The 14,812-nt window shown below is 37.8% G+C and overlaps 1 protein-coding gene across 8 annotated transcripts in view; it reads left to right on the top strand.

Annotated features, from left to right (window-relative positions):
- ZNF106 (zinc finger protein 106) overlaps positions 1-14,812 on the top strand; it is a 59,449-nt gene that overhangs the window by 40,381 nt on the left and 4,256 nt on the right. For all 8 annotated transcript variants that reach the window (XM_070583059.1, XM_070583060.1, XM_070583025.1 and 5 more), the window contains 10 exons: positions 20-75; positions 664-809; positions 2,453-2,587; positions 7,218-7,334; positions 9,698-9,889; positions 10,365-10,427; positions 11,124-11,243; positions 11,770-11,841; positions 12,641-12,712; positions 14,558-14,704. In XM_070583059.1, the coding sequence (XP_070439160.1) occupies positions 20-75; positions 664-809; positions 2,453-2,587; positions 7,218-7,334; positions 9,698-9,889; positions 10,365-10,427; positions 11,124-11,243; positions 11,770-11,841; positions 12,641-12,712; positions 14,558-14,704 (1,120 nt within the window). The remainder of the gene's footprint in view (positions 1-19; positions 76-663; positions 810-2,452; positions 2,588-7,217; positions 7,335-9,697; positions 9,890-10,364; positions 10,428-11,123; positions 11,244-11,769; positions 11,842-12,640; positions 12,713-14,557; positions 14,705-14,812) is intronic.

Consider the following 14,812-nt stretch of genomic DNA (forward strand, 5'->3'; position numbering starts at 1 on the left):
TTTTGCTATTATTTTGTAGTGTGGCAGAAACTCAGACTGTGATCTCCTCCATAAAAGGATCAAAGAACTCCTCAGGTATTTGGTTGTTCAGTTTTATTTAAATTAACCACAGAAAACAAGGCTAGAGCCAGGGTTTAAATCTACTTAAATATGCTTATAGAACATGGGGTGGGGGTTATCACCAGGAAGATAACTTTGCCCAGCAGTGATGGTATCCCTAAAGCCTCAGATCCTGGCTGCTCAGTTTCTTACTTACATCTCTCTTGTCTGGCTCTCTTATCTGTTCAGCACGTTAATATTAAGGTCTCATTGGTTCCAGAGGTTTTTGTTTGAGAAGAAACTGCTTACAGAATAACGCCTTGCTCAATGAAATGACTGGCAGCAGGGGAGACTGGATGTGGAGAAATGTTTGGTACCTTACAGATATCACTCAAAAGCTCATTATGTTAATGTCTTTTTCTTAAGTGAAAGCCCTTCCTCCCCGCCTTTTCTTATTATGAAATCTTCATAACGAAGATCATTAATGAAGAATGTGGTGTTTCGCTAGGGGAACTAGGTTTCCAGGAGAATCCAGAGACCACTTTGTTGTGTAATGGTTTTAATTTTTGAGTATCTTTTCAGACACAAGCAGACATGTCTCTGAAACATATACTTGTTTCCTAGAAATATCTTCAGAGCCAGGAGATGATGATGAGCCCACAGAAGGGAGTTTTGAGGGGCACCAAGCTGCGGTGAATGCAATTCAGATATTTGGGAACTTACTGTATACCTGTTCAGCAGATAAAACTGTCCGAGCTTATAATCTGGTGGTAAGTTGATGTATCAATTTGAATGTTTATGGTTGGTTGCAGGTTTTAGAACTCCAGCTCTCACTTTCTTAACCCATATAGGAACTTATTTGCTGTCCAGAGATGAAGTGGGCTTTAGACTAACTTTAGATCAGTTGGATCCAGTGGCTCAGCAGGGTCACTGGGGACTTAATTTCTTTTTTTTATTTTTTTATTAAAGATTTTATTCTTTTCCTTTTTCTCCCCAAAGCCCCCCAGTATATAGTTGTATATTCTTAGTTGTGGGTCCTTCTAGTTGTGGCCTCCGCCTCAGTGTGGTTTGATGAGCAGTGCCATGTCCGCACCCAGGATTCAAATCGATGAAACACTGGGCCACCTGCAGCAGAGCGCGCGAACTTAACCACTTGGCCGCGGGGCCAGTAAGGTGGACTTAATTTCTTTTTCTCTCCACTCTGCCTTCTCTGGTACCACCTTTTCCTAAAGCTAGTTTTCCTCCTACTTACAGATAGATACTAGGAGCCACTGGAGTTGTTTTTTTTTTCCCTCTCGCCACCGAAAAAGGGTCCTGTGCTTTACTCCCTGAACAATAACTTGCCAAAGGGAGATGGGATTACAACAGTAAGCTTGGGCCATCAGGTCCCAGCTCTGGAATTGGCGATGAGGTCAGTCGCATAGCTGCTACATAGAAGAGGGGGACGGAATGAATACTGGAGAAGTATCAGAGGAGGCATTTCCCTTGGCAGTTGATTACTTATCCAAATTATTAAGGGAGCAACAGTCTTCCACTACCCCACACTTAGTATAATCTGATGCTTATTACTCTTCATTTTCATAGAGTGAACTCTTGAGTTTTGAATTTGGTATATGTCAGACTAATTCTGTTTATCAAGGATAGCCAAGAAACTTTAGGAACACTCTGTTGCCTGAACAAACGCCATGAAAGTATTTGAAATTGCTGAAGTCCTTGAAAATCAAAAGGTTAGACAAGGGACCAAGAAAATGTGTTTGCTCTAGGCAACAGTTGTATAAATTCCTTTAGCTTAACGATGTGAGGGGCAACAGGGATGACTGAAGGAAGGAAGCAGTGGTACCAGGAAGTGTGAGTGTAAGATTTGGGAGATTGGCTCTAATTCTAAATTGTAAGGTGGGTATGTATGTATGTACATTTTAAATAGATCTCAGGATGTGTGCGGAGATAAAATTTAGGATGTTCCTTTATGGAACCACACACCTGGACCACTAGGACCTGTGATGACATCTGACAGTCTTTGAATATTGTGGAGCATTCTCACAAGCTACTAATCAAATGCAGGAACTTATCTGGGTAATTAGCTATAGTTTGGATTTGCTAGATCTTTGGTCCGTATGTCGGAGAGCTTTGCTGTAGGCATTAATTAAAATTCCGATCTATCTTGTAGCAAATTGCCCTAAGTACTTTTTGGTGTGGTTCAGCTAACATAGTTGCAGGTAGCTCACTACATGTGACTGTTTGCTGGGCATTCAGTGAACAGATATTTACTGAACACCTTTTGTGTATGAGGCACTGTTCTAGGCACTGAGGATACAGCAGTGAACTACGTGTTGTAGCATCTTTTTGTTGAGGAAATGTGTTATCTAATCCTTTTATATTCACAACTAATGATCTGATCTGTGCTTGACTTTAGAGTCGGAAGTGCATTGGTGTCTTTGAGGGTCATACCTCCAAAGTGAACTGCCTCCTGGTTACTCAAACCTCTGGGAAGAATGCTGCCCTTTACACTGGTTCCAGTGATCACACCATTCGCTGCTATAATGTTAAGGTAAGTGGGTCCAGAGAAATCAAAAGTGCTAATACTGAACTGCTTGATTGTATGTACTGTGTAGAGTGGAGACACTGAGACAAACACTTCATTCTGCTCCCCTTTTTCTCTTTTGCTTCTGAACCTATTTTAGTTCACTTGTATAACCCTTAGTAGAAATGAAGCTTATGAGAAATGAGTGTTTTCTGTCTCCCTCCACTAGTATTTTTTCATTTACTACTATTAGTAATAAACCTCCCTTGATCTTTCCCACAAATATTACTCCTGATTTTTATTTTCACATCATATGCCAAAATTAATCCTAGATAGAAAAGAGAATAAAATGTTTAAATTTTTTAAACTTGAAAACTTAGAAGTGGATATCTCCTCTGAGAAAGAATTTTCTAACTCTAAATGCATTGAAAGAAATGAAAGAAAATTTTTTGCATAAAAAAATGTTCTTAATTTCTTTAAAAGACTTAATTATTTGGAGCAAAATTTATAATATTAAATCATTAGGTTTTTAACATGTGGATGGAATATGTGTGATATCAGGAATACAAAGGAGAGGGAGGGAATGGAGTTGTGCTGGTACAAGGTTCTTATATTTTATTGGGAATAAGTCACTATTAGCTTGAAACTAGAGTGTTATAATTTAAAGAGGTAATCCCTCAAGTGCTGGTTCACAACTTCGGCATGCATCAGATTAACCTAGAGAGCTCGTTAAGATATGTATGTAAAATATGTACCACTGGACCCTACTCAGTTTCTAATTCAGTAGTTTTGGAATAGGGCCCAAGAATTTACATTTCTGACGTGATACTGATGCTGCTGGTCTGTTGTCCACACTCTGAGAACAACTGCCCTAGAGCAACCACTAAAAGAATAATGCAGAGAAATAGAACTAAAAAATTGAATAGAAGAATTCAAATTGCATACTAAAAAAATATTTGTTTAATAGAAAACAAGGCAGAAACGAAAAATGAAACAAATTGAAAGCAGGTAGCAAATTGGAGACCTAAATCTAACCATATTTAATAATTATATTAAATGTGAATTAACGCTAACATCAAAAGGCAGAAACTGACTACATAAAGGAGAAGTGTCAAAGTCTACACCATCTGTAAGACACGCACTTTAAATTGAAAGACATGAGTAGGTTGAAAGTAAAAGAATGGGAAAAGATGTACTGTACAAGTAGTAACAAAAGGAGCTGGAGTGGCTTGTTACTATCAGGGAAATAGACTTTAAGACAAGGAGTACTGCTAGAGACAAGGGTGGTAGTCCATAATGATAATAGGGTCAGTAACAATTATGTAGCAGTTATAACAATACAACAATGTAACAAGATATAACAATTATAAATATATGTACCTAATAACAGAGCTCCAAAATACACGAAGAAAAACTGATAGAAGTACAAGGAGAAATAGACAAATCCACAGTTAGTGTTGGAGACTTCAACACCTCTCTCTCAATACTTAATAGACAACTAGACAGAAAATCATCAAAGATATAGGAGAATTGGACAACACTGTTGATGAACAAGATCTAATTAACATTTATAGAATCCTTCACCCTCAAACAACAGAATACACGTTCTTTTCAAGTGCACATGGAACATTCACCAGGATAGACCGTGTGTTGGGGCATGAAATAAATCTCAGTCTTAGTGAGACTCTCAATTAAAAGGATTGAAATCATTTAGAGTATATTCTCCAACCACAATGGAATTTAATTAGAAATCAATAACAGAAAGAAATCTGGGAAATCCCCAAATATGGGGAAATGAAATAGCATGTTTCTAAGTTCCCTATGATTCAAAGTCACAAGGGAAATTAGAAAATATTTCAAAGTAAATGAAAAAGAGAATACAACTTACCATTTGTAGGATGCAGCTAATGCATCGTTGAGAGGGAAATTTATAGGGTTTTTTTTTTTCCTGCTTTTTCTCCCCAAATCCCCCCAGTCTATAGTTGTATATTTTAGTTGTGGATCCTTTTAGTTGTGGCATGTGGGACGCTGCCTCAGCATGGCCTAATGAGCGGTGCCATGTCCATGACCAGGATCCAAACTGGCGAAACCCTGGGCTGCCAAAGCAGAGCACACAAACTTAACCACTCGGCCACGGGGCCAGCGCCTGAAATTTGTAGTTTTAAATGCTTATATTAGAAAAAAAGAAAGGTTTAAAATCAATTATCTAAGTTTCTAAGAAATTAGAAAAAAGAAAAAGTAAAAGGAAATAATAAAGAGCAGAATGGACATCAACAATATCTAAAAGTGACAAACTATAGGGAAAAATCAATGAAACCAAAAGCTAGTTCTTCAAAAAGGTAAATAAAATAGATAAACTTTTAGCTAAATAGATCAAAAAAGAGAGAAGACACAAATTTCCAGTATCCAGAATGAAAGAAGGAACCTCATAGCAGCATTATTCATTTTAGTAATAGAAACAGTCAATACATCTATCAACTGGTAGATAGATTAAAGGTGGTATATAAAATAAATGTGGGATGTAAAATAAATGTGGAATAATGCTAGCAACAAAAAGGCACAAACAATTGCTACATGTAGCAAAATAGGTGGATCTCAGAAACATGCTTTGTAAGCAGTCTGATGTGAAATACTGTATACTGTATGTTCTCTTTATATGACATTCTAGAAAAGGCAAAACTGTCAGGGTTGCTGGGATGGTAGTGGGAATTGACTCAAAGAGGGTAAAGGTAACTTTTTGGAGTTGCTGAAAACATTCTGAAAGTTGATTGTGGTAATAGTTGCAAGGCTGTGTACTTTACCAAACTTAACAAAATGTGTGTTTAACATGGTGAATTTTATTATGTGGAAATAATACTGTAAAAAGCCATTAAAAATTGTAAACAAGTTTTGTCAAGAAATAGTCAAGTAAAAAGAGGGAAAAATAGTTGTAATATAGGATAGAATAAACCTAGGGTTAATATTGTTGTAAGGAGCTTACACCTTTGAGAAGAGAAATTCTAAAATCCTTGTACATAAATTGGGAAAAAAGCAGAAACAAATTCCTTAAAAAGAGGAAATACAAATAACTATTTGAAAATAAAAGTCTTGCCAGTAAGTGGAAATTAAAACAAAAGTTCATTACCACTTTGATTTATAAAATTAGCAAAAACTTTAAAAGATTTTTCAATATTTTTAAGGGTTCTGACATGAGTAGTATTTGGCATAGTGGGACTGTCATTAGTGAAAAAATTCTTAGTGAGTTTTTGAAATTGAGGTATAACTTTATATGGTAAAGTACACAAATTTTAAATATACAGTTTGGTGAACTTTTACGTCGGTATATGTTTGTGTAACCACCACCAAGATCAAATATAGACCATTTCCATCCCCCTGAATCTTCCATTATACACTTGCCAGCCACCTCCCCCCCCCGCCCCCAAAGAATACCATTATTCTGGGTTCTGTCATTGTGGATTATTTTTGTCTGTGTTTGAACTTCCTGTAAATAAACCATACTACATATATTCTTTCATGCCTAACTTTATCTCACCATAATGTCTGAAATTAATGTATGTTGCTGTATGTACCAATAGTTCTTTTTTTATAACTATATAATATTCAATTTCCCCTATAAAATTATTTATAAGACAGAGACAACATGAATCTTAACATTTGGTCATATTTCTTGTCTTTTTCTCTGTTTTACAGTTTCGTATGTGGCATTTATATTTGTAATTCTGTGGGGGAAATTGAATAATTTGAAAGACTGACTCTTTTAGGTGTGAAGGAAGATTGGGAGAAGAGATCAAAGGCTTTGACAGCTACAGCTTTTGTCATCCTACCCACAGCTTGTTCCATCCTACCCAGTTATAACCATATTGATTTTAACATCTGTATCCAAACCTGTTTAAAAAAAGCTACACTTGGGCCTTTAGTCGCTTAGTTTCAGTCAACAGCAAACCTTGAGCACTTTCTACATTACTGGCCCTATTCTAGGTTGTAGGTAATTAGATTTGCTAGTATAACCCAGCTCTGGAAATTCATGGAAATCATTTCTTGAAGGTCAGATCAAACTCTTATCTGGGTATGCGTCAGAATTACTAAAGAAATTTAAAAAATATACATTAGAGCCTACTCAATTAGAATCCCAGGGATTAGGGGTGAAACTTGGAGTTCTATATATTTTTTAAGTTTCTTGGGTAATTATGGACCCGCTAACTTGGCACTGGCTTGAAGGATGCGTTTGGGAGCTATTGAATTAGAGAGTCAGTTGTAGGAAAGTACATATTTGATTAATGCAGTTATCAAGTATCTAACTATAATCTTCATTTTCCTTTTTAGATGTCAAATGCAGCTTTAACTTTATCTTTGGCTACTTAATTTAGGAGGTTAAGACCCAGTTCATAGTGCCCTTTGAAGAATTTCTATATTCTAAATTAGAAACATGGGTAACATTATTGGGATTTGTATTTGTTTTTAATATTACCTACAGCTCGAGGGTCTTTGGCCACATATTTCAAAAGAGAAAAAAATCTAAGATTGTCTTCTACCAAGTAGAGGATGCTACATTTTCTTCCTCATAAAAATCATTTCACACTCTGCTTTCAGAAGGATTGTTTTCATATTTTACTTGCCTATTAACCTCTGCTGAGTAGGTGTTGTGTACTTTTATCAGACACGAGAGTGTGTGGAGCAACTACAGCTGGAAGACCGGGTTCTCTGCCTCCACAGTAGGTGGCGAATCCTCTATGCAGGACTGGCAAATGGCACCGTGGTCACCTTCAACATAAAGGTTAGTGGTTGGGGAGAGAAGGCTGAATTCCCATTCCACTTGAAAATAATGTGAGTGTGTGTGGGAAGAAGTAGAAGGCAGATATTTCCCTGTTTTCTTGTGTGAGAAAGCCACAGAATTAGCTGCTACTCAAAAACTGTTGTCTCCTGGTGTAAGTGAAACAAGATCCTGCATTCTGTCTGCTCAGGCCCAAGTGTGCCAAGACCAAAATGTAACTCTACTAAATTAAACCAAGCCTGACGATTTGGGGCCAAATAATGAGTCACACGTTAAACTAGTCTGTCTCATTTTAAGAATGACACCATGAAAAATGAGCTTAAATTCCTTTGAGTGTGACATTGATGTGGTTTGGAACTGATTTAGAGTTTCATGAGGGTAGCCTCTTCTGTAAAGTGAACGAAGTCAAAGGTTTGCCTTCATGCCCATGTGGCCTCATTCTTTCCAAACCCTGAGATAAATTCATTTGTTGACCAAGCCTTTGTTGAGCATCTGTGTGTGCTCAGCCCCGGGATAAGGCTTAGGGAATGAATAGGGACCAGTTCTTGATGGCCCTATGTGCTTTGTTAATATGCTTGGACTGCATCTTGTAGGCTTTAAAGTCTGAGCAACATGATCCAATTTGTAGTTTAGAAAAAGTCACTCTGGAGTTGATGAGATTGGAAAATACTGGTACCAGTACAGGCAGGGAGACCACTTAGGAGCCTTTGTAATGGAAGCTGACGTGAAAGGTTAGGCTAAGGATGAAGAGAAGAGAATGGAAAAAAGATGTAATCTAAGAGGTAGAAGTGAAAGATTTGGTTACTAATTAGTTGTAGCCCATATCCCAAGGTCATCTGGTCATCTTTTAACTGCATGTTAGAATGTTTACTATGTTATGCCCAATTACAGCATCATACGTGCTTATTGAGTACCTCCTGTCTCTCCTTCCACATACTAGCTGGAACTACTTATAAGGGATGCAATAAAATATGTCATGGTTTTTGCCTTTAAGAAGCTTAAAATCAAGTTAGAAGAAATCTAGCACATATATAATCAAGTGGCAAGTTATTTGGTTCACTAGATATGAATAGATCGTGGAAGGGTAATTAGTGAAGGTTTTTGCATTCCAGTTGTGAAGTGCTAACAGCCTAGATTCGATTTGGTTAGGGCCATAGAAATGAAGAAACAATAAATTTAAAATATTTTAAAGGATAAAACTTGATAATTACCTAATTCTATTCTTTTTTGTGAGATTAATATTACCAAAGGTAGACAGAAGTTAAGAGCAAGACTTTTTGAGGAAAGATGATAACGAGAAATTCAATTGGAAATGATCTTTAAATGGTTGAAAAGCCTCAGAGAAGATGGACCTCAAGACAGAGATTTGAGAATCTCTGCAGAGATGTGAATTTTAAAGTCTTGTCAGGGCTGTGTCTTTTCTGGTTTGCCCATACTCCTAGAATGCAGTGCTTCTGGCATCTCAGCAGAAAGCCAGGGCTGTTTACCAGAGTCTGTCCATCATCGAGTCCTGAACTCCATCAGTCTGTCTCCCCAGCACTTCAGAATGGCCGAAATCGTGCCCAGCTCTCTAGGCTCCCAGCTGCTGCTTGTGCTTAGTTTCTGGGAGTTTCATCCCATGCAAACACCTGAAGTACCTTTTTAGAGGTTTAGGGGAAGTGGGAGACTTTATGGACAAGAGTGATGTGGGATGAGAGAAGCAAGTCTAAAATCTGAGGTACAGGAATGTTTGGGAATTCAGGGTGTGATCATACCACTGACTCATGCAAAGGCTCTAGTCCACTAAATGATGTCACAAGAGAGAACATAGAACCAGAAGTCAGAAGAACGTCAGAATAACAGAAAGGTGGAGAGTAGGAGACTCTTACTGAAATTGTCTAAGAAGGTAGTTCTCAATAGAGAATTTTGGAAACACCATGACAAATAAATTGCATAAATTTTGGATGACAAAAAAAAGCCCAGAAAACCCACACTGAAAGAGTTCCTGGGCCTGTGGCATGGAAAATGTATTAGAGTGTGAAAAACAGGTTGTTTGTTCATTATCATTAACCTAAAGGGAGTGAGAGAGGGCATAAAAAGAGAACCAAGCTCTAATTAGGATCAGGAAGGATAGTGGGGGTTGAAGTTAGAAATGAGTTTATAATGTAAGGCTTTGTCCCTGCTGGAATGGGAGAAGAGGGAGTCATGAACACAAAGAGCTGGAATGGCAATGGCAGGGGTTGGGAAGTTAAAGATGGGGAGTACGTATGAGAACTTAAGTACAGGTATAGAATTTAGAGTTTGTATCGAGGTAGTGATTTTGGTTAGTTGATTTTGAGATTTTCCAGCTAAGTTGCTTTTACTTCATATAATGGCTTCTTTTTCAGAACAACAAACGACTTGAAATCTTTGAATGCCATGGCCCTCGGGCTGTCAGCTGTCTTGCCACAGCTCAGGAAGGCGCCCGAAAGCTGCTGGTTGTGGGGTCTTATGACTGCACCATTAGTGTACGTGATGCACGGAATGGACTCCTCCTTAGAACTCTGGAGGGCCACAGCAAAACCATTCTTTGCATGAAGGCAAGTACAGTGCAAGAGAACAGGAGTTAGTTGTCTGGCACAAATAGAAGAGTTTAAATGACATTTCCCATGTTACCTAAAGCCTTATTTAGAACACAGTCATCTTGAAAAGAGCAAGGAGGTTACAATCCTTTTCTTTAGGTCTGGGTCACCAAGGGATGTACTGTTTTCTAATATATTAACTGCGAAACGATAAAAGTCTGTTATAGAATGTAGATATACCCTATTGCCCTTTTAGGCTACTTCCTAATCATTCTGAAGAGGTAACAAACTGAATAATACGCTGTCAGTTCATCAGAGTGCCTAGTGGTGGGATGTAAGTTTCAGATCAGAAAATTTGAGAGACTTATTTTATACCTAGTTCATGCTCATCTCTAAACAGGATGGAAATTAAAATTCACAATGTGCGTTAAAAGTTACAGAGGAAACTCAGAACCTTGTACCCAATCTAAGTCGTTGAATTTTGTTCTTTAAGGTGGTGAATGACCTTGTGTTCAGTGGCTCCAGCGATCAGTCAGTCCATGCCCACAACATCCATGTAAGCTGTCTTGGTGTAAAGAAATCTTTAATAGAATTGTGGTTAAAGCTTGAAGGATTCTCTTGCAATGTAAACTAAGCCCTTTTTCCAGTGAAAGGCTTAATAGTAATCCCTGTGCATAAGCTCTTGGACAGTATTGAGCACCCTAGAAATTCTGACCTCATCACAGTTTTTAATGGGGGACAGACTCAAAGTTTATGTAAGGTTTCATTTGAATACCTCATTTAAACTTGAGATAAACTGAGCATCTGAGGCTCTAAGAAAGTGGATATGATATGTAGTTTAAAATAGAACAAATAAAAACAGCCGAGAGACTGTGCTCAGGTCAGAGGCAGCTCTTTGAGGCTCAGTTCCTGGTCTGTAAACCTGGGGGTAATCCAGCCTCAGGGATTTGTTTTCCAGATCCAATGAAATGATAAAAGTGAAAACACTTTGAAAGCTATAAAATACATACAGACAGAGTTGTCGCCCTTCTCTTTCTGTGACACTAGATTCTCTTCATCAGGATACATTTCTTGTATTTTGAATAGGTAACAGATGCTTGTGGGAGTATGTCAGCTATTAAAATTAGTACAGTTACATGTGTGTTCAAGTAGACTCAGAATTATGACTTTTAGAATTATGGCGTCATAAATCTCAAAAGACAGAAGGAATCTTGAAAGTCATTCTAGTGACTCTAATCCTTTTCTGATACAGACTGGTGAGCTTGTACGGATCTATAAAGGTCACAATCATGCCGTGACTGTGGTGAACATCCTAGGAAAGGTGATGGTGACTGCTTGCCTGGATAAATTTGTTCGTGTCTACGAATTGCAGGTAGAGTTTAGAGCCAGTATTTTGCTTGAATGATTTGAGGAGATTGTCTATTTGGGTGTGGTATTGATTTTTTATGTAGAAAGTCTAGGGTGGAACCCAGGAATCTGCATTCTTCACAGATGCTCTAGGTAATTATGAAGCAGCTGGTCCGTGGACTACACTTTCAGAAACGTTGCTCCGAGATGCATGGTCAGGCTTACAGGTGTCAAAACTTACATGGTTTCTGGAGCACAGCATAGGCTCTAAAACCTGTCTAGTTCTCCTTGTGTGCAAGTTCAGGTTTGTGACCGTGACATTACACAGAAATTGGTTGTATTATTTCCAATTACCAGCTCTTCCCTTGAGGAGGAGGACTTATTAGAATGATGGCCATTAGATTATATTCCTGTTAAAATGCTGCTGGTGCTTCAGCTTGGTACCTCAGGTGTAGTTTTAAACCTGCCAAAGGCCTGCAGGGACTCTGCTTATTAAACAGATTAAGGTACAGATAACCTTATTCTCTTTCTGTTTCTTTCCTCCACCTCAGTCCCATGATCGGTTGCAAGTTTATGGAGGACACAAAGACATGATTATGTGTATGACCATCCATAAAAGTATGGTGAGTATTATTTGCCATGTCACATATTTGCCTTTGAATATGTTTATTTAAAAATTCTGCAAATTGACAATAATGTTACTTGTCACTTCCAAAAATGACATCTGTTTCTGATATGCCTCATTATTGAATGCCTTTTTTATCTCTTGGCATTATAACATAGAGAAGTAACCCAGTAACATTGTTGAATATTCCATTTTCTATTAATGGCTAAAATAATTACCATAAAAATCCAGTACCACCATTAAATAGAAGAGAAATTTAAGATGTTTCCAAAAAAGAATTGAGTGATGCTTTTTCCAGAGACATTTTGATCTGAACAGAGCACTGAAATAGAGTCAAGAGATTTGGCTTGTGTGGTATAGTTATAGCAGACCTAAAAGTAGAAGCTAACTCAGTTAGCCCTGCTAATCCTTGATGTATTTTATTTTTAAATCATGGGGTTGAACTGGAATGGATGTTTTTCAAACTCTGAGCAGTAGAACCCTTTGTTCCAATGAAATACAGAGGCCTAGTATGTAATGCCCAATAGAAGCCAGAGCTACACCAGTTGGAGAATCAGTGGGTGCCCCCTAGCCCTGACACCTCTGCTCTCAGACACGGGCCCAGGAGTGGCTCTTCGAGGAGCACAGCTTTCAAGTGTCCAGAAGATCCTTTCCCAAGTGGTTCTCTGGGGCTAGTTTTGGTTTTGTGTTTTCTTGTTATAGCTACCACAAGTAGCTTTTGACTCTTATTTTGAGGATGTTTTGTAGTTGTTTTTTGTGTGTTGTTTGGGTCTGATGTGATAAACCTCTTTCTCCAGATTTATACTGGCTGTTATGATGGCAGTATTCAGTCCGTGAGACTAAATCTGATGCAGAATTACCGCTGTTGGGTAAGGAATGAAACTGATCTTGTCACCAGACTTAGATGTTGCTTAACCCTAGGCTCTTTTATAGATCTTCATTATCATCACTTTAGCATTTTATAGATTTGAGCATCCACTTTATGCCTTCCTCTGCAGGACAAGGAAGCTTATTTTTAAAGCGTACATAAAATGTTTCTGTACTTCTTTAATGAAAAGTCTATTTTAAGACTAGATATGAAGTATATTTAAATATTGTCCGCTCAAAGGTTATCTCCTTGATGGTTTTTCTTTTGTTTTATTATAAAATCAGTGTATTCTTACAAAAATATCAACAGTACAAAAGTATATGAAATAAAAAGTGGAAGTGCTTATTGTCAGTACCTGCCCACTATGCTATACCCATTCCTCAAGTGTGACACATGAATAGTTCGGTTTGTGTCCTTATTGGTTTTTGAGGAATAGGCAAAAATTGGTATACTTTCTAAACCTCAGTTCACTAGGCTAAATCGTGTGGTTTTTACTTTGGAGTGTGAGCTGGTGAGTAACTCTCAAAACTTTCACACTGTTCCTTATAAGCCTTAATTTGTTTCATCAGTTCTAATATTATTAGTGACCAAAGAAAAGTTTATGGCGCTAAATTTTTTTTCCCCTAAACCCTAACCTCCTTTTCAGCATTGATAAAATGAACATGATGGTCTCCTTTTTTTTTTTTTTCCGCTGAGGAAGATTCACCCTGAGCTAACATCTGTACCAGTCTTCCTCTATTTTGTATGTGGGTCACCACCTCAGAATGGCTGCCAACGAGTGGTGCAGGTCTACGCCCAGGAACCAAACCCTGGCCGCCAAAGCAAAGCATGCCAAACTCAACCACTAGGCCACAGGGCCAGTCCCCACACTCTCCATTTTTAAATTTGATTTTAGGTTTGTCCACAGCCTAACTACTTTTCAACTTTTTACACATCACTGTCTTTGATTTTTAGTCTTGTCAGCGAAGGCAAGCAAAATCTAGTACAACAGGATCCAGAATATACAAATAGAGAGTTAATTTATCTAGAGAGTTGGGGAAATACCTTCTGGTTTTAAAGCAAGAGGGATGAAATAGTGCTGACAGAGGAAAAACTCAAATTTGCTTTACTTTTTAGAAATGAACATGTTAGAATCCTAAGATTTGTTACAAACAAGCCTGTAGGGAAAAGCCAAGACAGAGTCTTTGTGCTTTCTGACTAACACGTGAATTTGAGCCACGTTTATAAGTAAAGTTACAGTAAAAAAAAAAAACAACAAAGTAGATAATCACAAGACTGTGATTCAAGTGATAAAAATTGTGAGTAAAGAAGTCAGACTTCCATGGCAAACCCAGTTTTCTATAACAGATATTTTCATAAATATAGTTTCCTTTATTAGACGTTTTTTATTTTCAAGTTTACAAGTCAACAGTTCTTAAAGTTGTTAAAAACAACCCTTTCAGTATTATAGGAAAGATTTTTGCCTTTTTAAGTAAACAGACTAAGAAACTCATTTTATGATGGCAAGATAAAGAATGAGTATGGTTTAAATTGAATTTCATGATAACGTGCCTGTCAATCTTTGCTAACCTCTTCCTTATCTAACGATGTAATGGTTGTATTTAGTGCTCTGCCTTCTCAAAATACCAAAGTTTCAAAGACTTTCTCATCTTAACAAGGTTCCTCCTTATATTTGATAATTAATTTGGTTGCCCTTGACTTTGTTAAATTTTCTAGCCAGGAATAAAGTAAAGAACAGGGGCTTACTTTTTTGCCTCCACAGTACTTCTGGGATACAAGTCAGGAATGTTCTGAGTGCATGTTTCCTGTACTCTCTAACTTACCCTCTCCTCCTTTTTCTCTCCAGTGGCATGGTTGCTCTCTGATATTTGGCGTTGTAGATCATTTAAAACAGCATTTGCTGACTGACCACACAAATCCGAACTTTCAAACTCTGAAGTGTCGCTGGAAGAACTGTGATGCTTTTTTTACTGCTAGGAAAGGATCCAAACAGGTACACGAGAGGGACTCGAGGTCGACCGGGGTCGGCTGCTCGGAGCAGGCTTCAGGAAACCTTGTTTGCCTTAGAACATCCAGAATTGCAATGAATTGGGAGAGTCTA

The sequence above is a fragment of the Equus przewalskii genome, chromosome 1 (genome assembly GCF_037783145.1).
Source record: "Equus przewalskii isolate Varuska chromosome 1, EquPr2, whole genome shotgun sequence".
Lineage (NCBI taxonomy): Eukaryota > Metazoa > Chordata > Mammalia > Perissodactyla > Equidae > Equus > Equus przewalskii.